The following is a 27024-nucleotide window of genomic DNA, read 5'->3' as shown; positions in this document are numbered from 1 at the left end:
GTGAACAGAAATATGCTGAGAAATGCTCCCAGAGATCTGTAATGCATCTAATAAAAGAAGAGAGACAGTTCCAAAACTCTCCAATTGCTACAGAGTTGACAACAAAAGGCTTGAGGGTTGTTGTAAAAGTAATGCAAAGAAAGATGTTCAAGGATTTTAGATGTAAGAATTTCCAGGAAAGGGCGTAAGACAAGACAAATCAGGAAAATAAAATAATCCATTTTTCTTATAAGGTCACATTGTGACAGATATGGCAATTTCCTGTCATATGCTTGGGAGGCCTTACTGAATTAAGTTTATGTATCTTTGGAATCCATTGTGTTACATGCATGGTTTTTGTGTTATTGTGGGCTGGGATAGTATGTAATCTCTTGAGGGGCAGAGCTGTGAACAATGTTATATTGAACAATGTGCCTGAGAATGTACTTTTGGGACAAAAAAAAGTGTTAAGTGGTTTTCCTGGTGAATTCCTAATGGGAGGTGAATGCAAATTCCTCACCTCTGGTTATTTGAAAATACCCAGCCCTTTGAAGCTATGTCCTGAGGAGTGGGCCATTGTCTACTGACTGTCTTGTATACGAGGCCAAGATCTAAGGCCCAAGGTTTAACTGGGGAATACCTAATGGGAGCTGAATGCAAATCCCCCATCTCCAGTTATGCCAGAAAAAATCCAATAAACCAAAACCCAGCCTTTTGAAACTATGCCCTGAAGAATGGGCCATTGTCTGCTGATCACCTCATACATGAAGCCAGAAAGGCCCAAACTGTGTAAAGGAAAGACTGAACTATTCATGGTTGTTCTGATTCTGAATCTGAGAAAGTTATGAACTTCTAATCACAGGGCAGACCCAGTTATGAGTTTTGAAGGATTGACACCAGAACTCGAGACTTCAGCTGGTGTAATAAGCTTTTTAGCATGCATGTAGATTCTTTTATTGTTTTAAATTTGTTTTCTCTGTAAAGCTTTCACCTTCAGAGTAAATGTGCTTGCTTAGAAAGAGCTGTGTGATAACTTGTAACTGAGGGAAACACTGTTCATAGCTTCTGGAGAGAAAGCAAAATGCAGACAGACAATGTCCAATTTAGGCAGTCTGGCTTCATGGGAATATCACAGTGTGCAGCTTGGAAAAACCCAGATAGAAGGAAGAGAGAAGAGAGTCTCCATCCAAGAGATGCAGATTGAGGAGCCGGTAGCCTAGTGTGAGTGCCCTTGGTCTTTGTATAATGACAGGTTTCAGAGTAGCAGCAGTGTTAGTCTGTATTCGCAAAAAGAAGAGTACTTGTGGCGCCTTAGTATTCCTTTCCTTTCCTCCACTCCTTTTCCTTTTCTTTTTGCGAATACAGACTAACATGGCTGCTACTCTGAAACCTGTCATTATGCAAGGCACTGAATTTAGCCGTATAGAGTGGAAATCTGTCAACTTCATGAAAAAAACTCGTACAGATACAGACAGACATCATCTTCCTCTCCAAATGCAAACAAATGGACATCATACCGAAAAAATTTGTTAGTCTCTAAGGTGCCACAAGTACTCCTTTTCTTCTTGGTCTTTGTAGTCCTCTCTGTCCATAAGGGTAAAAATGTACAAGTCCTTTGTCCGTGACAGTAGTGAAACAAACCACCATATCATGTTCTTTTCTCCCACCTTGTTCAATTCACACTCTGCTTCAAAAACATTGTCATCCCCCTCCCTGAAATGAGGAAATACTCTGAAGTGTATGCCACCCACAGAGACAGGTACAGGGGGTTTGGTTTCATCTGCCAGCTTAGTTTTCCTGGCACAGTCTCTCCATCTCGAGCTGACATGTTCCCTGCCCTCTTTTCTCATGCTGGTGCTCCTCATGTTGGCTCTGGCTCTTCTTCCTCATCCTGGCACTGCCATTCCTGGTCTGTTAACAGCTGGAGTTCCAGAGTCATTCTGCCCCTCTTCAGCTTCTTGTACTCTGTCAGTCTGTCCACAATTTCTGTTGCAGTGGGGCGTTCAATCCCCATGAGACATAGTTGCTGCCTCTGGCAGCCTCTTCTCTGCTTATCTCCAGGGAGTTGGCTACAAGATTTTCCCCACCTGTTGGACCCTCTTTCAATGGGCTAGATGTTCCCTGCAAACCTGAACCATCATTTCTCTTCTCGTCATCAGAAAACAGCAAGTCAACAAGGTGCACCTTTGTCTACTCCTTAGGGTTGTACTGCCTTTCGCTACATGACTCTAGCTGCTGACTTTTCTTCAGCTGTTCTTAACCCATTTCCCCCCTCACCCAGTCTCTCTTCTCACTGTTCTTTTCCCTAAAACACCATGAGACTTTTTCCTCTGCGCTATTTCCTTCTGCAGTATTTGCTTTCACTGCTGTTGGAACTTCTGGCAGTTCACCCTGTCACAGATCCCTCATACACTGCCATCAGATATGACACAGTTTCAGGACAACTACACCTGCATTCCTCCCTCATAGTCCACCAAGTGCACCAAACTGGGATCCCATCCTCCTCCTTTTGAGTAGAGATGCGCATCTCTCTCCCTCCTAATAGGGGCTTTTCCAGGCTGCAAAGTTCCTTGCCAACACTGTGATATTCCCAGCAAGCCAGACTGCCTAAACAGACCAGCACCAATGCTTTATTTTCTCTCTAGAGGCTATGAACAGCATAATTGCCCTCAGTTACAAGTTACCATAAAGCTATCTGTAAGAAAGCACATTTATTCTTAAGGTGAAAGAAATATAGAGAACGTATTCAAAACAATAAAAGAACCTACACACATGCTTTAAAAGGTCACCCCAACTCCAACTTCGATCTCTGGTAGGTGTTAGTCCTTCAACACCCAGAACTGGGTTTTACTTGTGGTTACAAGTTCATAATTACTGCAGCTTCAGAATGAGTACAACCATGAATAGTTCAGTCTTTCCTTTACACAGCTTGGGCCTTTCTGGCTTCATGTATGAGATGATCAGCAGACTATAGCTCATTCCTCAGGGCATAATTTCAAAAGACTGGATTTTGGTTTGTTGGGTTTTTCGGCGTAACTGGAGGTAGGGGATTTGCATTCAACTCCCATTATATATTCCCCAGTAAAACCACTGAACACTTTTTGTTCCATAAATCCATTCTTGTCTGGCACATTGTTGAGTATAGTCCTTTGAACCCCCAAGTCTCACATCTTTCACTTCTACCTCTTTCAGAAGTTACGTAAACAATTAATGTAATACAATGGACCTCAAAGGTTCTTAAACTTAATTCAGTAACGTCTCCCAAGGATATGGCAAGAAATTGCCATACCTGTCACACAGTTGTTATAGGAACAACAACCAATTCCTGTGTTTCTGCAGAGGAGTGTTCTCAGCTTTCATCAGAAGAAATCTCCACCGTCTCTAGGTTTGATCCTACAAGGCACTTAACTTTAACCATGTGGGAAGTCTCTGTCACTACTCAGATACTTAATTGCTTTGCTGGATCAGGGTCTGAGTGGTCAGCGCCTTGCAGAATGAGGCTTTCTGGACAGAAAAGTAATTAAGATTGAATATTGGACTGCTCCTGAGCTAATTACAGCTATTATGCAGCAGTTTTCTGATTTGAATTGGTTGTCTTCAAGAATTTAGCTACTGTCTTATCATTAAACTAGTATTAATTAGAAGTTCTGGGAGGGCTGAGACTACACAGTTTTATAAGTCAGTATCCAGTTCTTCATAAAATAAGTCACTCAAATTCACTTTGCTATAGAAATAAATATTGTATTGTGTATTAAATAAAAAATGAAAGAAAAGAAACAGGATATATTATCCAATATGCATATACATAAGCCATTTGCATAGCTGTGTGGAGTTCCTTGTATATGTATTAGGTAATATAATGATATCCATGTCGGTCCCAGGATATTAAAGAGGCAAGGTAGGTGAGGTAATATCTTTTATTGGACTAAGTTCTGTTGGTGAGAGAGATAGAAGCTTTTGAGCCACACAGAGCTCTTTTTCAGGTCTCAGATTACCTTTTTCAGACTTAAGAAGATCTCTGTGGGACTCAAAAGCTTGTCTCTCTCACCAACAGAAGTTGATTCAGTAAAATGTATTACTTTACCCGTGTTGTCTCTCGCGTATGTATTGACTTTTTTTGCACACTATCATTAATATTTCAGTGACACTCAATTAATTACATTTTTTTTTAAGAGATCATCACTCTTGTGGGTTGTCTTCGGAAAATAAATGAACTCTTTCTGGATACAGTTACACATCTTCAAGAGGCAAAAAACAAATTTTATGACATTAGATGCAGACATGATGATAAATTTCAATCCCAGATTGTTCAAGATGTTTCCAATGGAATAGTTGTGTGTGAAAGAGAAACGACACATTCTGGGAAAGTATCTGCTGGTGTAAGTCAGCAACTCCAAGTAACTTCTCCCAGGAATGAAAGGAAAAGTCCGAACCATCACCAAGTCCAGTCAAGTGAAAACAAAACAGTAGAAAAAGAAACTGCTATATCATTAAGTGAAAAAAATCCTGATCAAGAACAGGCAGTAAGCAGAGACCTCCCAAAGCTAATGGAAAATGAAAACCACAAGCTCCTACAGAGTTCACATACAGAGCAAAAAGATTACAACAGAAAGGAGGAAAGTCATGGAGCAAGGTCTTATAATAAGAAATGCCCAAACAGAGCTTTTCAAGAAGTTCCCGGGAGCAATGGAGATGATATAATTGTATCTGGAAAGTCCGAAGATATCTGTAATAGATCTGTAATCAATCTTTCTGATCAAGAACAGGCAGTAAGTGAAGAACCCCCAACTCAGATGGAATATGAAGATCACAAACCAACAAAGAATTCATGTGAAGAAAAAGATGACAAGAAAAAGGAGGAAATTTATGAGATTACTGGGAACAACAGAAACAATACAATTGAGTCTGCAAGGTCAGAAAATATATGCAATACACCTGCTATGAATCTTTCAACAAATGATTCAGAAGAAGTGGAAAGATCAAGTCCCTGGATGAACAAAAAGTAAGTATGAAAAAGTTGACTATTTGTAAACACACATCTGCGTGCACTCCAGCCATTGGACATGCATAAAGGGCAGTTCACCCTTTAGTATGGACACTAAATAAAAACGTAACCCAGCATTGAAGATTTTAATGTAGCTTCCTGAAATCTTGAGCACATAAAGGGTCAGATTCAAAACTTATAGAAATCAGTAGAAAGATTTCATTGATTGATGTCAATGAGCTTTGGAGCAGGTCCCAAAATTAGGCAGTTTTCCAATAATTTGTAACATACATTTTTAATCAGAGTTACTTATATTTTTCTAGATCCTATGCACTTGTTAATTAATGCAAGGTATTACTGATGAGTTACCTGGGGGCTTTATAAAAACTGAAAAGATAGGTGGATAATTTGGATATATTTTATTATTTAAATATATTAAATGCATATATTAATTGGTTTATTGCTTACATAATATAGGACAAAAAAAGCCCAGAGAATAATACTGTGTATTTTTCTGCAGATTTCTAGCAGAAGTGAGTGGTAAGATTGAACCTGAAGTTGCCTGTCATATTACAGCACCTTCCATCACTCTCGAAAATTTAGTATGCAGGATCATCAATGACATAAGTTCCTTGGTGGTGGAAGATTCTGAGGAGCTGGTCAGCAATGTCATCAGTGTTGCGTGCTTAGACCACAGGAAACTAATCCCCTTTCCTATCAACATTGCAATCCCATTCACTGCACGCTACAGAGGAAATTATCGAGACATCATGGTGAAGGGGACCAATATGAACTTTCAATCAAGTTACTTAACTCCCATTTCCTTTGATGGGTACCAGGGAAACCAGAAGGTTGGTGAATTCTTATTTGAGTATTATGAAAGGGTCTATTGTGGCTGAACAGTTAAGATCGAGTTAAATTTTGCAATTAAAAGGAGTGATTAATAAGCCATGCTTTCAATCATGAATTTCATATATTGCCAAGGTTACCTAAATACGAAGACCCACATTTTCTAAGGTGACCACTAGTTTTGGGTGCCTCAAGCTTCATGTGCTAATTCACGCCCCCAGAACAACCCCCAGATAGGGAGGCATAAAGGTGACCTAAAGCTGCCTATCCTCCTTTCCTTCCATAGGTGGCTCAGAGCATAATTTGATTCAGTGTGGATCTAGCCTGATTTTTTTCTAGACTAAATTGTATTTCTCTCTCCAAGATTCCCCGTGGTTCCTTGGATACAAAACTCACCAATTAACATCTTCTCTTCAGAAACATTAATTGGAGAAGTACTTTGCCCCAGAATACAGATGACTCTACAGTTTTGTTTTGTTTTAAATGGGAGCATTTGTGTGAAGTTGACAATTCTTTGGTAAATGAAACAGGGGAGAGATTATTTTGCATTTAACCTAAAGAAGAGTAACAATTATATCTGCATACACCCACCCTCCCACCTACTAAACATAGGATGCAACCTTGTTAATAGAAAAGGAGTACTTGTGGCACCTTAGAGACTACCAAATTTATTTGAGCATAAGCTTTCGTGAGCTACAGCTCACTTCATCGGATGCATTCAGTGGAAAATACAGTGGGGGAGATTTATATACATAGAGAACATGAAACAATGGGTGTTACCATACACACTGTAACCAGAGTGATCTCTTAAGGTGAGATTTACCAGCAGGAGAGCTGGGGGGGGGGGGGGGGAAGAGAGAGGGAACCTTTTGTAGTGATAATCAAGGTGGGCCATTTCCAGCAGTTGACAAGAACGTCTGACGAACGGTGTGGGTAGAACAAACATGAGGAAATAGTTTTACTTAGTATAATGACCCATCCACTCCCAGTCTCTATTCTAGCCTAAGTTAATTGTGTCCAGTTTGCAAATTAATTCCAACTCAGCAGTCTCTCGGAGTTTATTTTTGAAGTTTTTTTGTTGTAATATTGCGACTTTTAGGTCTGTAATCAAGTGACGAGAGAGATTGAAGTGTACTCCTACTGGTTTTTGAATGCTATAATTCTTGACGTCTGATGTGTGTCAAAGCAGCATCACTTGCCCCATAACCTCAGCCGTGCAGAACACAATGCCATCCACAGCCTCAGAAAACAACTCTGACATCATAATCAAAAAGGCTGACAAAGGCTTTTTGTCATCATGAACAAGACGAAATATGAACAAGAGGCTGCTAGGCAGCTCCCCAACACCACTTTTTACAAGCCATTATCCTCTGATCCCACTGAGGGTTACCAAAAGAAACTACAGCATTTCCTCAAGAAACTCCCTGAAAAAGCACAAGAACAAATCCGCACAGACACACCCCTGGATTCCCGACCTGGGGTATTCTATCTGCTACCCAAGTTCCATAAACCTGGAAATCCTGGATGCCCCATCATCTCAGGCATTGGCACCCTGACAGCAGGATTGTCTGGCTACGTAGACTCCCACCTCAGGCCCTACGTTACCAGGACTCCCAGCTATCTTTGAGACACCACTGACTTCCTGAGGAAACTACAATCCATTGGTGATCTTCCTAAAAACACCATCCTAGCCACTATGGATGTAGAAGCCCTCTCCACCAACATTCCACACAAAAATGGACTACAAGCCATCAGGAACAGTATCCCCGATAATGTCACGGCTAACCTGGTGGCTGAACTTTGACTTTGTCCTCACTCGTAACTATTTCACAATTGGGGACAATGTATACCTTCAAATCAGCGGCACTGCTATGGGTACTCGCATGGCAACAGTATGCCAACATTTTTATGGCTGACTTAGAACAACGCTTCCTCAGCTCTCATCCCCAATGCCCCTACTCTACTTGCGCTACACTGATGACATCTTCATCATCTGGACCCATGGAAAAGAAGCCCTTGAGGAATTCCACCATGATTTCAACAATTTCCATCCCACCATCAACCTCAGCCTGGACCAGTCCACACAAGAGATCCACTTCCTGGACACTACGGTGCTAATAAGCGATGGTCACATAAACACCACCCTATACTGGAAACCTACTGACCACTATACTTACCTACTTGCCTCCAGCTTTCATCCAGACCACACCACACGATCCATTGTCTACAACCAAGCTCTAAGATACAACCGCATTTGCTCCAACCCCTCAAACAGAGACAAACTCCGACAAGATCTCTAACAAACATTCTTACAACTACAATACCCACCTGCTGAAGTGAAGAAACAGGTTGACAGAGCCAGAAGAGTACTCAGAAGTCACCTACTACAGGACAGGCCCAACAAAGAAAATAACAGAACGCCACTAGCCATCACCTTCAGCCCCCAACTAAAACCTCTCCAACGCATCATCAAGGATCTACAACCTATCCTGAAGGACGACCCATCACTCTCACAGATCTTGGGAGACAGACCACTCCTTGCTTACAGACAGCCCCCCAGCCTGAAGCAAATACTCACCAGCAACCACACAACAGAACCACTAACCCAGGAACCTATCCTTGCAATAAAGCCCGTTGTGAACTCTGTCCACATATCTATTCAGGGGACACCATCATAGGGCCACACTATCAGAGGCTTGTTCACCTGCACATCTACCAATGTGACATATGCCACCATGTGCCAGCAATGCCCCTCTGCCATGTACATTGGTCAAACTGAATAGTCTCTACATAAAAGAATAAATGGACACAAATCAGACGTCAAGAATTATAACATTCAAAAACCAGTCGGAGAATACTTCAATCTCTCTGGTCACTCGATTACAGACCTAAAAGTCGCAATTAAAAAAAAAGCAACAAAAAAAACTTCAGAAATGACTCCAGCGAGAGACTGCTGAATTGGAATTAATTTGCAAACTGGATACAATTAACTTAGGCTTGAACAGAGACTGGGAGTGGATGGATCATTACCACAAAGTAAAACTATTTTCCCATGTTTATCCCCCCCGCCCCCCACCGTTCCGCAGACGTTCTTGTCAACTGCTGGAAATGGCCCACCTTGATTATCACTACAAAAGGTCCCCCCCGCCCCCGCTCTCCTGCTGGTAATATCTCACCTTAAGTGATCACTCTCATTACAGTGTGTATGGCAACACCCATTGTTTCATGTTCTCTATGTATATAAATCTCCCCACTGTATTTTCCACTGAATGCATCCGATGAAGTGAGCTGTAGCTCACAAAAGCTTATGCTCAAATAAATTTGTTAGTCTCTAAGTGCCACAAGTACTCCTTTTCTTTTTGCGAGTGCAGACTAACACAGCTGCTACTCTGAAACCTTGTTAATGACACTGAGCCTTATTCATCACTGAAAGTTACTGGAGTAATACAGTAGAGAACCAGGCTGTCAAAGTGGTAATAACATTTAAGTTATTTGCATTTTGCTTCTCAGAATATAGTTAGTTCATCCACCGGAAATGATAATCTACTAACAATTGTAGCATCCTTTTTCTCCCACAAAGGGTACCTTTGCAGAGGTGAAAATTTGCCAGCTTGGTATTTTTTCTGTGGTTTCATGCTTAAAAAAAGAAACATTCACCATTCCAAAGAGAGGGCTCTCACAAAAGCTAAGCATGGATTCTAGAATCTCTTTCTACTACCCTCCAGAAACGTTCAGTTCTCCAGTGACCATGCAGTTAAAGGTAAGTGTGAAATATTCATATTTTTGTTTGCATCATGTCCATGTCGCATGAGTAGTTCCAAAGAGAAACCCACCATAATGATGAAGGCCTCCGAACAGTGTTATTACTGTGGTTCCACTGCATAGACAACTAGGTGGATATGGAGTGGACATTAAGAGGGACTCTGCAACCTTTATGCATAACAGACCTGGGCTTCATGTCAACTCCAAACAGGCCAACCTGAAAGGAGGCTAGGGGGGTTTTAGCAGGACATCCACGATTATATGCATCCTGTGCATAGGGGGATGTGTGGGTTACAGCCCAGGGGCAGGGATAAGAGTCAGATAGACATGTGAGGCTTGTCTGACATCTGCCTACAACGGAGAGGTGGATTCCAAGCCAACACAATTCTTGTAAACTTCCCCTGGAAAAAGCCTGTCTACTTCAGCTTTACATGTGGATGTTTTTCCACTATGAACAAGGAAGTCAAAACTATGTGAAATGGATCTTTTCATCTTAAGCATGGAGTAAGAACAAAAATACTTTTTACTTCACATTTTGAGACCATGAAAAAGGCCACTTACAATAAATTGCTCACCTTCATGATCAGCCTTTCTACAGAGTAGAACCCTTGAGGAATAATAATAACTTCATTAGCATAAGCATGCAGACTTTCTTGCTGCTTTATATGAAAGTGTCCAATATGTATTTGAAAGAGGTCAGTCACTTCATTTTTGAGTGGTGGCAAAAACATAGATAACATTTGTTAAAACCATTTAGTGTCGTAGTAAACATATCATCTGCAGTGTGACAAAGTTCCTGCTCTACCTTGGTGGTTCTTGCACTTATTGGCGGATATGCTCACCTTGGAGCTTCATGGCAGCCCTCAGCTTGGCCGTTTTTCTGAATTCACAGTCCAGGTCGACTCCTCCTGTGTCTGACCAGGAGTTGGGAGGATTTGGGGAGAACCCAGGCCTGCCCTCTACTCCAGGTTCCAGCCCAGGGCCTGTAGAATGCAGCTGTCTAAAGTGCCTCCTGGAACAGCTGTGCGACAGCTACAACTCCCTGGGCTACTTCCCCATGGCCTCCTCCCAACACCTTCTTTATCCTCACTATAGGACCTTTCTCCTGGTGTCTGATAATGCTTGTACACCTCAGTCCTCCAACCGTCTGTGTTCTCGTTCTCAGCTCCTAGTGCCTCTTGCTCCCAGCTCCTCACACACACACCACAAACTGAAGTGAGCTCCTTTTTAAAACCCAGGTGCCCTGATTAACCTGCCTTAATTGATTCTAGCAGCTTCTTGATTGGCTGAAGGTGTTCTAATCAGCCTGTCTTAATTGTCTCCAGAAGGTTCCCGATTGTTCTGGAACCTTTCCTGTTACCTTACCCAGGGAAAAGAGACCTACTGAGCCTGGGGCTAATATATCTGCCTTCTTTTATTCTCCTATAGCCATCTAGCCCAACCCTGTCACAGGAGATATAAATGAAGCAGTAGCTATTTGTATGCTTGCTATGTTCTGGGAAACAAGATAGTTTCCAACAATAATAATAATTATTATAATTAAATCTACACAGTGCATGAAGTCTTTGGGTCAGGCAGTGGTGTATTCTTAGGCAAATTTTCTCCGCTCTGATCTATTCCCTTTGAGCTAGTCTGGAAGTGCAAAAGAGTCATAGTCTCCCTATAAGACAGTGGTTCTCAAACTGTGGGGCATGCTCACCTGGCGGGTGCAGAGGAACATTTTTTTGCAGGGTGTGGCGCGTCTGGTGGAGCTTGGCCAGCCCTCAGGGGCAGGTTGAAAGCTGCCTAGTCCTGCTGTGCCCCCAGATCAGCTTCGACCCCACCTGCAGCTCCATGCTGCCCCCAGATGCGGCTCCACTCTGACCCCTGTTCCAACCCCAGCCCAGCTCTGATCTCAGCTGCAGTTCCACTCTCCCCGCTGCTCCACTCTAAGCCCCAGCCCCAGTTCCACTTCACCCCTTGCTCTTCCAACATCCCAGCTCTGATCCCAGCTCCGTTCCACCCACAGCCCAGCTCCAGGCCCGGCCCAGCTCCATTCTGCCCCCTGCTCTGTTCGCAGCCACAGTTCCACTCCATCCCCTGCTCCACCCCAGCCCAGCTCCATCCCCAGCTCAGCTCCAACCTCAGCTCCGCCCCCAGCCCAGCTCTGCCCTCATTCACTCTCTGCCCCAAAGCCAGCTCCGCCTCTAGCCCCAGCTACTCCCCCATCCCCAATTCTGCCCCCAGCAGAAGTAATGTAGTAGTAGAGGGGGGTTGCAGACAGATTCCATTACTGGTAAGAGGGGGCATGACAGGAAAAGTTTGGGCACCACTGCTATAAGTCCGATGCTGGGAATCATCATGTGTGGATGGCCCCAGCAGGCATAGAGCCAATAAAACCTGTTCCTATTCCTTCCTCCTTAGAGTCACAAGCACATAGGGTGTTCCTAGAGTAGGGAGTTCAGGAATGGCTGGACTATGATATGCTTCAGATATTCCTAGATAATATATTGCTCCTAGGGGATTATAGCTGGTCCAAAGTTAGAGAACTGGAAGGCTGTTGTGCTAGGGACAGAGAATCCGGGAGAGAAAACTGGTTACCTTATAGATTCACTGATCTGGTGCATTCAGAAAATCTGACCCTATTTTTTGCAAATATGTGTAAATAATTACTTTTAATAATAATGATATGAATACTCTTGTCCTCACCTCCATCCTTTCTCAAGCAAAACTCCCAGTGTAGTCAGTGAGAGTTTACTCTGACTAAGAACCTCAAGATTTGACCTAGCTGTAATATGTAAATGAAAACATTAACAAGTTAAATCAGAGCATGAATTTAAAATCCTTGGCAAGTAGAATGTGTATTAAAAGAGTCATAAAAAATTAATATAAGAGTACAGACAAAAAGGTAGTGTATAAATTCTACCTTTTAAGACAATCTCACACACACTAACAGGAGTCCAAATTATTTAATTAACAATGGCAACAGTTTCTGATGACACTGTTACAAAGCACTTGGTTGTGCATATGGTAAAATGATTGGGAAAGGAAGAACCTTAGAGCTCATCAGAGTTAAAAAAAAATATCTAGATGGTGTCAATTAAAAAATGGCAAGAGATTTTGTGAAATGCAACTCTCCTCCAATTCCTGAAGTTAAACTAAAATGATTTTTTAAAAAAGCAATGTTTAAGTACTTGTACATTAATTATTCTGTTACTTGCTATACATAGGTCCAGCCAATTGAGCCACCACTGGTTTCCATATTAAAGGCAAAATATGACATGTACCATGCAGTAGTGTCTACTAGCCCACTGGTTCATATCCAGCATCCTTCATCCCAGCCATTTAAAAAGTCAGTCAGTGTTATTCTACCCTGTCCTCCAAATCCAGAAAAAAAGAGATTGGGAGATGCAACAGAACATGGAAGAGCATCTAGTGCAACTGTAACCAGGGTTACAACTGCATATCATCTTCGGTAAGTGAGAACTTCTACCTACAAATCCAGCAAGATCAAGGCATCAACAGAATTGCAAATAGTCCTGACTAAACCATTTTTATATTAAAATATATTCTTCACCTTAAAGTGTTCTGAAGGTGTCCTCTTCAAAAAATATAATTGGCCAGATTTTCAACTGATGTAAAACAACAGAGCTCCATTGACTTCAATGAAATCACCCTGACCTACACCAGCTGGGGATCTCACCTAGTGTTTTTAACCGAAGATCGGGAAAAATTGAGACATATGTAGTAAAGAAGAATTTTGCTGTTTTCATTTTATTTAACTCCAGATTTTGCCACCTTGACTCACATTGAGTAGTATTTTATTCCATGAGTAGTCCAGAATACAACTCAATATCAGTCAAGGGGGCAAAATTTGATTCTTAACGTGTAGCTACAGTCATGTCCAGGATTCACCCTTCACTGCTGTAGATGGCTGAGTTTATTTCCTAGCAGAACAAACCAAAAAAACCACTCACTCTAAGTCTTGTTTCCTACTCAATGCTTCTTCATGGCCATTAATGACATCAAGTACAATGTGAAACAAATAGTCCAAAGCACAGAAGGATCAATATTTCCAGCTGCCAAGGACAATAACCTTATAATGGGCAGGTGTCCAGCCTGGTTTCTGGGCTCTACTCTAAAAGGTCAGAAGGTTATATGGGTCAAGAGTTCCAAAACCTAGTGATTTTTTGTGTGCCTTAATTTCACGGTGCCCAGCACTGCTCAGCTTCATGGGTGCCAGGTTTATATGATTTTTGGTGATGTCCAGAATGGATCCAAGCAAAGCTGTCCCGTCCATAGGACGGACTGGGACAACCATCCTGGACCCCGTGCTTTGGGGGGCCCCACATGTCAGGGGAACATGAGGTCCAGAATAGCCTGGAGGATTAGTGCGGGGCCTGGTGCTGGCAGCAGCAAGTGACGCAACCTGGCCCAAGCCTACTCTGCCCAGCCCCCGGCATTATTTGGGGGATGGGGTGGAAGCCAGAAAGAGGTGGAGTGGGGGCTTGAGGAAATAGGGTGGAATGGGGGCGTGGAGGGGGCGGAACAGGGCCAGGCTGGGTCAGGTCGCTTGCTGCTGCCAGCATCAGGCCCCCCGCTAACCGTCCAGGCCACCCTGGACCCAGCATCCCACTGAAGCGCAGGACCCCCCAAAGTGCGCTAAGCCCAAACACTGGTGGAGCCAGGCCCATGTTCCTAAATATTGGTGGAGTACAGGCACCACAGGCCCATATAACTCGCCCCTATGCTCAGCTTGATCAAAGGGTGGACCTACAGCACCACAGTTCTTTCTGAAAATCAGCCCCTCCCACTTAGAAAATAGAGACAACTATAATCACTAGTCACTTTTGGTAATCTTGGTGACAATTCCTAATAGTAGTTCTTAACTGGCAGGTTAATGAAGTGCTCCTGACAACGAAACCCTCTTGTCTGCTTCCCTAGGTGAAGGCCTGGATAAAACCCTGTAGTAGGAACAGAGGTAGTGGGATTTCTTTTTACGGACCAGTTGGAGCAGGTTGCTGTCAGCCTAGAAATGTTCCTCTCCTAAACCCCAAAGAGATGGTTTAACCAATCCTACCGATCCTTTGAAAATTATAATATATATTCCATAATGTAAAGTCAAATAGACTTCCACACAAGCAGGGGTTTAGGTGGTAAAGGGAATAACTGTTCCAATTTTTCACTTCTGGAAACCTCCTTAGATCACTTTTTTAAAAGGATGAAGTCTCATTCTAATCCCTTGTAGACCCTCATCCTCATCATAGATGCACGCTGTGATTTAGCAAGGTTGGTCATCACTGCTTGTAGAAAGTTCTAAACTGATATCCTGTACCAGGGGTGTTTGATGGTACACAAATGCTTGCATCTCACCTGCCCACACTTAGCAATGCTGTCAGCCTAGAGCTGTGTAAACTACATGACTTGAACTTCAGATGTATCTGAATTTATGCTAGGTTCTAATTTGAAGTGTGCCTGTAACATGGATTCTGTTCCTTGAAGACCCAGGATACTTCATTACTTCAGTTAGTACAAATATACCTATAATGCAGAGGAGAAAGAGAGTGCTCTGTACAAAACAGAGGTCAAACTAAAATGTCTCAAAACACAATTTAATGTGGCTGAATAACTTGATTCAATGGCCTAATAATAGTGAGCCATAGTTTTAAGCTTTTCTGCTCCTATACAGTACATAGTGTTCAAGGCCTGGATTAACACAAAATAAAACAACAAACTGCAACTTATTTTCACGTATTCCTAGTACTTTGAACCATTTTAAATTTAAACAATAAATTTCTTAGAACTCTTTAAAGCATAATCTTATACCACACAAATGTAATGTAGAGCAGAAAGATACTCAGGGTCTATACAAAACTGGGCTCAAACTAAAACAAAACATCTGAGGGACACAGGTATGGGGTGGGGGGAGGAGGGAGGTAGTTTGTCCAAAAAGCTCAGCCATTGAACATACATGTCCATGAAATACTGTGCAGCGTCTATATAATCTTGATGCAAACTCTTTTGCTTTCTTTGGATATCTGCAAAATTTCTCAGGCCATTTTTTATAGAGTGTATTTAGGCTTTTTTCAGAACACCTGATTCAGAACACAGCTCTATTTGAAGACCATAGGACGTGAAGGAGCTTAGCTATTTTGAAAATCGGGCCCTTAAAATTCAAGCTTTGTTCATAGGGATAGGCTGGGTGGAGGAAGTCACATTGTGGTTTTTTGTGACCCTGATTGAGTCTGTCCCATGTGATCAGACTGTTCACTCCAGTTCAGCAGAAACTATTTTAATTTTGTTCTTCCTTGATAAGTGGCCTTTCTGCTGAGGTCTCTGATCTAGCCTAAGAAGTCAGAAGTAAACCATGTCTCCTAGCTGCTGTGTTTCTCTGGCTCCGATAGACAGCATCTTAGTGTGTTATTGTCTGTAATTTCCCCAGTTGTTGTTAACTGTCTTATTATGAGTTTATATTTTGGTTCACATACAAACTATAACTAGTTTTGGAAGGCTAGTTTTATTTTCCCCAAGATCGGATTTTTGGTTTTACACAGGGCTAACGTGTATTTCCACTTCTGGTGAATCAGTGCAAATCAGATGACCCTGTCAAAAGCAAACCTTGATATAAGTTTTGCTCAATATTAGACTAGAGGTTAACTACATTCACTTGGACATGAACCTTTCCAAACTACAGAGCCTGAGTATACCCGCAAACCAGTCCATACATTCCATTTTCTAGATGCAGTTTTTCAGTAAGAGAAAAAACCATCCCAGATGGTCTGCAGCTAGGCAGATTAAAGAGAAGGGAAAAGACACTGCTATAACACAAGTATTTATTATCCACAGAGCTTTATTTTAACCTTTGTAATGATTTCACCTGTCTTGTGGTTGTCCAGGGCAATGAGTGCCTCTGTGAGAAAACATGGAGAAAATCTTGGTGAATCTTTGAAAGTATTGGGTTACAGAAGCAAAGAAGAGGAGTGGGTTGTGCTTGATGATGTTATTGTACAGAATGCACGAAACGGACTTGTATCATTTGAAGTAGATGAGTATTTAGAAAGGTAACATAGAAATAATTGAATGAAATTATTTGGGTAAAAGATTCATATCCAAAGAAATTAAAGAATGGGAACTTACTAGAGTTGAGAAATCATTCACTAAGAGTTATTTTACTTGCCAAAGTTTGGCTCTTCCAGTCTGTAAATGTTTCATGAGATACAGGTGTCTTTCTTAGATTTGTATGTTATGAACAATTATGCCAAAAATTATTTTGGTAAATAATTTTTCATCTGTATATTGTGCACAAACATAACACAGAATGCACTTGACATTTGAAATTTAAATTATAGTAATTAATTTTGATTGGACAGTATTTCTGCTCCCTGATTGGATGAGCATAACTCTCAGTTTTAAGATTTCAAGTTGACATATATTCTCCAGTATTCACTTAAAATTCTGTGTTTATGTAAAGATTCTGCCAACAAACTTTGTATGATAGATCATGCCTGGGAACCAAAACAACCTGAGTCTAACCACAGTTGACTCAAATGCATTTAAACCTTTGAAAATCAATTTGTGATTTGTTTTCCCCAGAATTTATGCACATGACTTCATACATATTGGGTTTAGTGCTGCAATGTTTATGCAGGATAAACCCCTATTGATGTCTATGGGAGTTCTGCAAAAATAAGGACTGTGTTCTCAAAACCTTGAACATTAGAATAAAGACCTTATTGTGTCGAACTGGGAAGTATTTGGGAGTTTGGTGAAAGTGCAGATTACTATGTACATGTGCAGCAATTACCTCTGTCATTCACTTTAGTTTATTACTATATCATTTTGAAAGCAAAATAGAGGATATTTTGATATGCCCTAACACTGAACACCTAACAATTAAGTTTCATACAAGTAGCAGCAAGTTGTTTATCTTACTCATGTCAAATATCCAGATTTACATCTGAGTCTGTTGTTAGAGAGGCTTATCATATCTTGCATTATTGTTCCATCCAACTAAATAATCTAAATGGCTCTAGAAGTGAAAAGCTCTGTAAACACATCAGGAAGAAACATGGAAAAAAACCAGTTCCCTACATACTGAATCATAAATATATTGCTATTAAAATATGTAACAAAATTGCCTCAGTTTCATCATATCTTAAAAATATAAAATGAAACAAATATATAAATTTATATGGTTTTAAATACTTATTTAAAATCTTTAATTTAGTATGATATAAAGGTCTGAAATGAGACTGATTTTGTATTTATCCTCTGTAATGTACATACTACATTTTGTAATTACAATATAGTTGATCAAATATGAGAATATATATTTCAGCTGAAGATCCTACATACTATATATTAGTAATCATTTCTATAAATTTTTTTATACACATTAATTCTACTTCCCTCAAAACCAGTTACCCTCTTATTCCAATTACAATATTTTGATTCATCAGCTGGGTTTTGAGTCTTCATGAGAACTGAAATAACATAGGGATTAACGTACTTGAACTGACCACTGAGAATTTATTCTAATATTCTGTGTAACAGTAGTCAGTGCCACTGGTGGATGTTTCAGATGGAGATATAACCTTCCCATTACAATCAAGACCATTTAGTTATTCAATACTGTATTGTAAGAGAGCAAGAAAATTCTTTCCTACCCCCAAGTTGTGGTTATCTTATGCCCTGAAGCATTAGTTATTCATATACATATTCAGCCTTTCATATTTTGTTTTAACTCAATAATATCCTCTGGCAACAAGATCCAAAAGGTACACAGCACAAAAGATGTTTTGTTTTCCTTTCAAATTTACTACTAAATGGCCCAGTTGGAATCAATGGGATTTTTGTTGAAAGTCAGTGGGACTTAAGATAAGTGCCAAACTCACAATTGAAAATTTTACCTATGACCTTCAGTGAGAGAAAAATGAGGTATAACGGGGGAATGTTTCAATAAAGCTTTCAATCCTGAACAGCTTGACTTTTGGCCTGATGTCATACCCCAGGAAACTAATCTGAGCATTTGTTTCCTACCTTGAGGAGGAAAAATGTTATAAAATGGTCATCAGTTACCTGAACCATTGTATTATCTTGCTTGATAAGTTGCAAACAGTAAATAAAACGATTTATAATTCAATAAAGAATTAAGTGTCACCTCGGGGACTACTTATTTTCTTCTCTCTTCTTTTCTTCTTAATGCAGCTTTATTGTCATTCGCCTCTCATTTGCCATGGACAATACACATCTAGTTCTATTTATGCAGGCTCTGGAGGAAGCCATTTGCAGCACCATGGCTAATGTCGTACTATATCGGAAAAAAGAAAACCCTCATAAAATAGTTGTTTTACTGGTTCTATACAAAGAACTGAACTTGGAGCTGCAAAACCTACATAAGGAGGGATACTTTGGTCCTCCAGAACCAACGCAACAGTTTCAGCTAAGAGAAGGAGAGCAGATTCATTTTAGATTTAGTGGCAACATATTTGCCTCAGGTAAACTGGCCGTTTCTTCTACATAAATACAACCTATCAAGGGAACGAATCTCATATAATATAGAACTTTGTCTTGCTTCCACCTGTTGCAAATAAGTGAGCTTGCATTTAGGTAATTCTTTGAAATGGCACACTTCACTATTGTCATTCAGTCCTTATTTTTTATAAACTTGTAATTCAATAGGCAACCACTCCACTCTGATTACATGAAAAGAACTTCATATGGTGAAATCCTAGCTCTCTTGACATTAATTGGTATTTTGTCAATTACTTCAATAGGGTCAATATTTTACCCATAGCCCTCCTTTTTCTACTAATCTTCTTTTATGGTCATTTTTAAGAACATCTCATTGGGGTTAAATGGATTTTAAATAAAAAAGGACAGATTCTGTTCATTTACATCAATGTAAATCTGGAGTAACTCAATTGACTTTAATGAATAGTGGCATCTATGGCATATTAATGCTGTTGTTGGTGGCCCTCTGAATTAATTAATGTGATGATGGCCTATTGTTTAGAAATTTCACAAGTGCTCACAGTTGGTCTAACTACTGTCATTCACTATTGCCATGGTAAAAACTATTCACTACAGTGGGAGCAGAGGTAGCTCAACACTAAGCACTTTTGAAAATCCTAACCAAAATATTTATGCTCTTCTTTGCCAGGTTTTAAAATTAATTATGAGTGTGTCGTTTACCACCTTCAGAGGTCACATTGTACACATTACATAAATTCTTCCAAGGGGAAACCCATCCAAAGAAAATCAGTGTGAAAAAAAATAGTATTAGCTTTGCAAGTATATTGCATAGTTATACAAAATATGTTAAGAAAATCTTATGGTTGCAGAGTTAAGTACTCCAAAAACAGGGAAAGCAAAACTTATGGATGTACATGCAACTCTTCCCCCTTTCTGTAGTCATTATAATACAAGGTTTACTTACATGATAATACACATCTCAAATAGTCATGTTTCAGTTGGGTTAAAGTCCTGTAAACTGATGAGTATAGCAACCTCCCTTCATTCAAGTTAAATGTAAGAAACAATAGCAGCCTCAAAGAGGGGCATCCAAGGCGACTCAGAAATTTGAGCTATGTAGGTGGAGAACTCTGCTGGCTATTGTTTGGGCAAGAATAGGTGTGAGAGAGCCGGAAACAGGAGAGTGACATGGAAGGAGCAGAGAGAGTCAAACATAGCCTGAACAAGCAGCTGGTAAAACAACCCTGGAAAAAGTATACTGAGAAAACATTTGGGGGGGTGGAGTGGTAAGGGAAGGATGGAGGGAGTGCAGGCTGAAGGAGTTTGCACCAGTGTGCAAGGAGAATGTCTCCTGTTTTTTGGTTTCTCTTGTGTTCAGGGAAACAAGACTTTGTCCATTCTTTGTAAATAAACAAGATTTCATCAAAGGTACCTGATTCCATCATCAGTTTTCCCTCTCAACTGGAACATCCTGAAGGGCCCTGAAGTTTGACCAGCTGATCACCTCAAAAAGTGTAACATTTAACAAAATAGTACACATTGTTTCCTAGAGCCTTAGATACACTATTTTCTTCTGCTTGTGTTAATTTCATTGTCAACATGGACTTTCATTTCTTGTCTCTCCATGGTTTGTATTTCATTAATTTTATCATCTCCATGTGCATTGCTTTTAAAGCAGCAACACATCTCTACTTAGAGGCACTTTGAGGCAGCTAACTGCAAAGATAATGTAACCGTTAATTTAAGTGGCTAGGAAAGTTTAGCTGTTGCTCTGTGTTTCATACTTAGGTCCCAGGCCTGAATACAGTTTGTTTTGTATGATTTTATTTGTACAAGTCCTATTGACTTATCTTGCTCCCCAAAAGATTTTGTGTTTATATACCCTAGAATCAGACATTCAAACTCAGTCTAAGAAATACATCTTTTTATAATGAATACAGATGATGGGAAGAATTTTGGAAAAGCCTACAGGCTTACTTTTCATTCACAAAGAAAGCCCAGACTGGAGCTCCAACTCAAAGAAGTGGATGAATTTGGTAATTACAGCTCACCTCATTACAAGGGAACTGCAGTATTTTACAAAATGAGCAGAGAAACAGTAGCCAAGAACTGGGATCAACCCCTTCTGCCTGATGACTATCAGGACCAGTCACCTTTATGCAAGTTAGCACTAACCTTACCAAAGGTAAGTTCCACAACTCCTTACTATTTGAAGTCTCTCTCTTCCAGACATTTTTGTGAGATTGATATATCTTTTATCAGTAAGGATCCTAATTTGCTTTACAAACTACAGTCAGACACAGAAATAACCCATCTATAAAATGTCACTACTGGGAGCAGGGGTGAAACATAGTAGCTTTTTCACCTTGCACAGCTCCACCGGGTATTAATTTAGAACTGGAAATAAAGAATCTCATTCAACTGAAACTGTGGGGAGAATTCCCCAGTTGAAGTTTATCCAGGACACTGTAATTCATCCCCTGGCCCCTGCTCTCCAAAACATACTATGCAATGGCTACAAGTGGTCAGTATCTGAAGTTATTATTAAATATAAGGGGGCTAGATCATGCCTTTAAGGCAGAGACCAGTGTTTGGGAAGGTGCAGATCCACAATTTCACGGGGAGCTCACGGAAGAATTTAGACTATCCATTTTCCTTAAGTATCCATAGTTATACGGTCATCTTTGAACTTGAATACTCTATCCCCTTGCATGCCCGGTAAGTCTCTGTAATTTTGTCATTTGTGTTATTAGCTTTTCTCAATCTCTAAGACATGCATAAGATTTTCAACAATCTTCTCTCACTTTGACCATTGTAATGTCACTGTGTTGCCTCCTCAAGACCCAGATCTCCAGATAAAGAAATTCCAATTGACGTCCAATACAATATTGTATCACCTTCAGCGTCAAACATCTCTACTCCATCTCCCAATTTATTACAGAACTCTTCTGTTTGTTTTTAAAATCCTCCCCAGATTTGCTGCAAGACCTTGTGAACCATGATGTAAACTGCCATAGCTCCATCAAAGTCAAGGCCAATTTACATCAACTGTCAATGTCTCTATTTTCCATTGTACTCTTCCCACGTTTATAGCACTAGTCTCCCACCATTGTCCCTTTACATAGTTTCACCACTCTTGCTATGAGTCCCTTTTCTGCAGATCTGAAACAGCCTTCTTTGATGTTGTTTCCCCATTACCATACTCTTTATTTCTCTCTCCCTCTGCTATTTTTTGCTATCTAAAGGTTGAAACTGAATGATTAAGTTGTGTACATTTTTGCACCAGGATAGGTTTTATTTAAGTGAAATATAATACAAAATTCTGTTATAAAAGACAATATACTCCTTTGTCTTTTTATTTATTTTAATTTTTCAGCAGAAAGTTAGCCTTCCTTCAAAAGCAATCTACAACAGTTATATGTGGCACTTCCCTGGAGAGTCAAAGGGGATGCTTAAAGAAAATCTGTTTATTTGGACCCAGAGGCTTCACTTTGTTCTTTCCCTCCCCCCCCACCCCAATTCTGTGGTTTATTCCATTTTCTTTCATCTTGGTGCATAAGAATCATGTTATGGATGACATTGGATAGTACTTGCAATAAACCACATTTGCAGCTATCAAGTGCTTCTGCTTTGCTTTGGTACTTAATCACCTGCCAAGGCCTTTTATTGCTTTCTGTATTCTATTGCAAAGAACATGAGCCCTTAAATGTCCCAATTCTATCAATTTGCAGTAATTACATGTGCCCCCACTCCCCCCCCCCATTTGAATGTATGGTCATCTTTGCTATCAATACAACCTTCCATTCCCAGTGTGCTGAGGAAGTTAAGGCTGAACTGATACCAATGGTTATGAAAGAAGCAAGCACAGGAACACTGGTAATTTGGTAGTTGCTCTGTAGTGACTGGAAAACTGTGCTATTATTGGAGAGACCCCCCCATAAAACATGTCCCCGGAAGTAAATTTTGCGGGTTCAAAATCTAGATCGAGATATTTAAAAATGAGCCCTCTCAATCTGAATAATTTCAATAGAGGGGCCTAAATTGAGGTATAGAAAAACAGTCTGCTTAGAGTGGTTTCCTTAGACGCCATCATGGGGAATTCTGGCTGAAGCAGCAAACAATTTCTCCTCGAGTTCCCAGATAAACACCTGCAGTAGCAGAACATCTGCCATCCTCAGAAAAGGTGCAACATGTGTTCCCCCTTCCTATTTGGCAGCAGAGCTGGCTTGTGTGGTGCGTGGGAGCCATGTCCCTTTTAGGGTGCTAGCAGCACAAGTAATTTAACAGGTACTGTATTCACTAGCCTCACTGTGGCTTGCCTTTTGCAAATGGGCACAAGTGATGGGAAAATCTGCACAGGGCCAGCCACCATATGGCTCAAAGCATCCTAATTCTATACCTGCCTCTTGAGAATTCAAAGTGTGTAATCAGGCTGCTTTAAATAACTCTGAAATTGCAGTATGTGCATTTATTCTACAGATTAGAATGGAATAGACCAGGAATAACTCTGGTCCTTCCTTGCTTATTTGTAAGCATTGATGAAATGTCAGAGTTGTAGTTCTTCTGTGGATCTAGAATAAAAGTTAACCTTTTTTCTACTATGCAGTTTCTCTATTGAATATAGCAATTTCAAAATTCCCTTGAGCAAGATAGGCCTTATTTACTTTCAAAATGTGTTTCTTGATAGGAAATATATAACAGACATATGTAATACATAACTTCAGGGGATCAGTGCAAGCCTTGGGTTTCCAAAGAAACTTCCTCTAGTTGGTAGTGATGAGTTTACTTAGGAGAGACTGAAAGGGGTCAGATTCTGCCCTGAATGAAAATATTAATACAAAAAAAAGTAAGTTCTTGTAAATGCTCAAATATGGCAAGATTTGCACTTCATTTCCCCCCTAAAAAATGAAATGCTTCTCTACAAAAGACTATGAGTAGAAAAAATAGCATCAATCAGATCTCTCTCTCTTGCAAATATTTTTTGTGTACAGAACCAACATCTGTTTAGAAACAATTGGCAAGAATTGCCATTTTAAATTGCCTTCGGTCCTTCTTTTTAACCTTAGCAAGAAAAAGAACAAATACTGGAAATACTTTAATTAATTCAACTTCAGTCTCTTAAAAGACATTGGTTTATGTCAGGGGTCAGCAACCTTTCAGAAGTGGTGTGCTGAGTAATTTAAGGTTTTGCGTGCCAGTAATACATTTTAATGTTGTTAGAAGGTCTCTTTCTATAAGTCTATAATATATAACTCAACTATTGTTGTATGTAAATTTTTAAAAATGTTTAAGAAGTTTCATTTAAAATTAAATTAAAATGCAGAGCCCCTCGGACCAGTGGCCAGGACCCGGGCAGCATGAGTGCCACTGAAAATCAGCTCGTGTGTCATCTTTGGCACACGTCATAGGTTGCCTACCCCTGGTTTACGTGCAAAAGGGCAATGGGAATGTCATATGCATTTTAGTGGTAATGAAACCCACATGAATACAGAGTTAGACTTTGGCCATGTCTACACTACAAACTGTGGTTGATGCAAGTTACAGTGTCATTAAGCCACGGCAATTAGCATATCACGTGTGCATGGGGATACTTGTCTCCTTGCGTCAGCACTGCACATCCACACACAGAGTGCTTATATCGATGCATAGTGCAGTTCACCATGCATAGGTATCCCAGTGTGCAACTTGCCAGTGTCCAGCATATAGTCTTTTAGGAAGTTTTGGCAATGCATGGTGGGATTGAAACAAGTCATGCAGGGGTGCCTGGAACCAAGGGATCAACTTCTCAATGTATAACAGTCTCCATCTCATAATTTTCAAAACTTTTTCAAAATTCCAAAAACCTGTACTGCCCTCCTCACTGTCCACCATCTTTGACAGAAACATGGAGCCTGCACAGCTCTGCACTATTGTCATAAGCATTGCAAGAACAGGATCCATGATCCTCCGGTATTTGCTGAGCTGCAAGAATGAATCAGCAGGGAACATGATGATTTCTTGGAGGACCAATTGCTGAGGGATATAGTGAGAACCAATTCAAGGTGATTGATGGCCTTCACAGTGCAGCTGCATATGGTGGAGTGCCATTTCTGGGCTTGAGAAACAAGCACTGACTGGTGTGATTGCACTGTAATGCAGGCTTGGGATGATGAGCAATGGCTGCAGAACTTCCAGCTGCAAAAGGCCACATGCCTGGATCTCTGTGCCATGCTCACCCCAACCCTCCAGTAGGGACATCAGAATGAGAGCTGCACTAATAGTGGATCAATGATGGTGATTGCACTGTGGAAACGTGTAATGCCTGATTGCTACCAGTCAATGGGTAACAGTTTGGAGTTGGAAAAAACACTGTAGGGCTCTTGTCATGAAAGTATGCAGGGATGTTAAATCAACTCTACTATTCAGGACTGATTCTCAGCAACATGCAGGAGATACTGGATGGATTTTCAACAATAGGGCTCCCAAACTGTGGTGGAGTGACAGATGGCACGCATATCCCTATATTTTGGCACCAGACCACCTTGCCACAGAGTACATCAACAGAAAGGGCTACTTTTCTATGAAAAGAAAAGGAGTACTTGTGGCACCTTAGAGACTAACAAATTTATTAGAGCATAAGCTTTCGTGAGCTACAGCTCACTTCATCGGATGCATTTGGTGGAAAAAACAGAGGAGAGAGAGATTTATATACACACACACAGAGAACATGAAACAATGGGTTTATCATACACACTGTAAGGAGAGTGATCACTTAAGATAAGCCATCACCAGCAGCAGGGGGGGGAAAGGAGGAAAACCTTCCATGGTGACAAGCAGGTAGGCTAATTGTTTCATGTTCTCTGTGTGTGTGTGTATATAAATCTCTCCTCTGTTTTTTCCACCAAATGCATCCGATGAAGTGAGCTGTAGCTCACGAAAGCTTATGCTCTAATAAATTTGTTAGTCTCTAAGGTGCCACAAGTACTCCTTTTCTTTTTGCGAATACAGACTAACACGGCTGCTACTCTGAAACCTACTTTCTATGGTTATGCAAGCATTGGTGGATCAGCAAGGATGCGTCACCAACATCAGGGTGAAGTGGTCACAGAAAGTGCATGACACTTGTACCTCCAACTACCAGATGATTATTAGCAAATGTTGAAATGTCAATCAATAGTAATTTTGGGAGACCCAGTCTACCTCTTGCTTCCCTGACTCATGAAGTTGTACACAAGCCACCTTGAAAGCAGCAAGAAAAGATTCAGCTACAAACTCAGGAGGTGCAGAATGAGAGTTGAATGTGCTTTTGGTAGATTGAAAGGCTGCTGGCATAGTTTACTCACAAGATTTGATCCGAGTGAGAAAAATATCCCAATGGTTATAGATACCTGCTGTGTCCTGCATACCGTGTGTAAAGCAAAGGGGGAAAGTGGCTATCTGCTAAGTTTGAACTGCCAGACACAAGGGATATTAGAAGAATTCAGTACAGAACTATGCAGCTTAGGGAAGCATTGAAGGAGCTCTTATTTTAACAGTCAGCCACAATATTGTGTTGTGGTGTACTGTGCTGTATCTGGCCTGGCTGTTTAGGAGCCTGTTAGGAATTGTGTGGTGCTTGATTTATGATTATTACAGTGCGTTTGTCACTGATCCCATGAGGTGTGTCACACTGTAGAGCAACAAGTGGGTGCTTTAAGAATTGGTAGGCACTCTGCAACATATGTTGTGAACTAATAAAAGATGAATTATGTTCCAAATAATAGAATTTTATTCGGTAATAAGATTAGTGAAACAATCCAGAGTGGCATGCAGGGTGGTGGTAGGGTCTCTGCCAAGTCTGACATGCATCATTATAAAAGTGGCAGGGCTGCAGCTTGGCACAGCATTGACAGAAGGCCTCCTTGGCCTTCTGGTATGCCTGCCTCAGTTCCTTCACTTACACACAGCACTGCTACTGGTCCCTGTCATATCCCTTCTTCTGCATCCCCCAGGAGATCTGTTTATAGATGTCAATATTA

General features: G+C 40.6%; 1 protein-coding gene across 1 annotated transcript in view; it reads left to right on the top strand.

Annotated features, from left to right (window-relative positions):
* DTHD1 (death domain containing 1) overlaps positions 1-27024 on the top strand; it is a 41885-nt gene that overhangs the window by 2067 nt on the left and 12794 nt on the right. Inside the window, exons 2-8 of the mRNA XM_038400534.2 lie at positions 4153-4981; positions 5484-5814; positions 9393-9572; positions 12784-13028; positions 16450-16614; positions 18761-19050; positions 20968-21212. Of these exons, the coding sequence (XP_038256462.1) occupies positions 4153-4981; positions 5484-5814; positions 9393-9572; positions 12784-13028; positions 16450-16614; positions 18761-19050; positions 20968-21212 (2285 nt within the window). The remainder of the gene's footprint in view (positions 1-4152; positions 4982-5483; positions 5815-9392; positions 9573-12783; positions 13029-16449; positions 16615-18760; positions 19051-20967; positions 21213-27024) is intronic.

The sequence above is a fragment of the Dermochelys coriacea genome, chromosome 4 (assembly GCF_009764565.3).
Source record: "Dermochelys coriacea isolate rDerCor1 chromosome 4, rDerCor1.pri.v4, whole genome shotgun sequence".
Taxonomy (NCBI): Eukaryota; Metazoa; Chordata; order Testudines; family Dermochelyidae; genus Dermochelys; species Dermochelys coriacea.
This window is presented reverse-complemented; position numbering and strand designations above follow the sequence as displayed.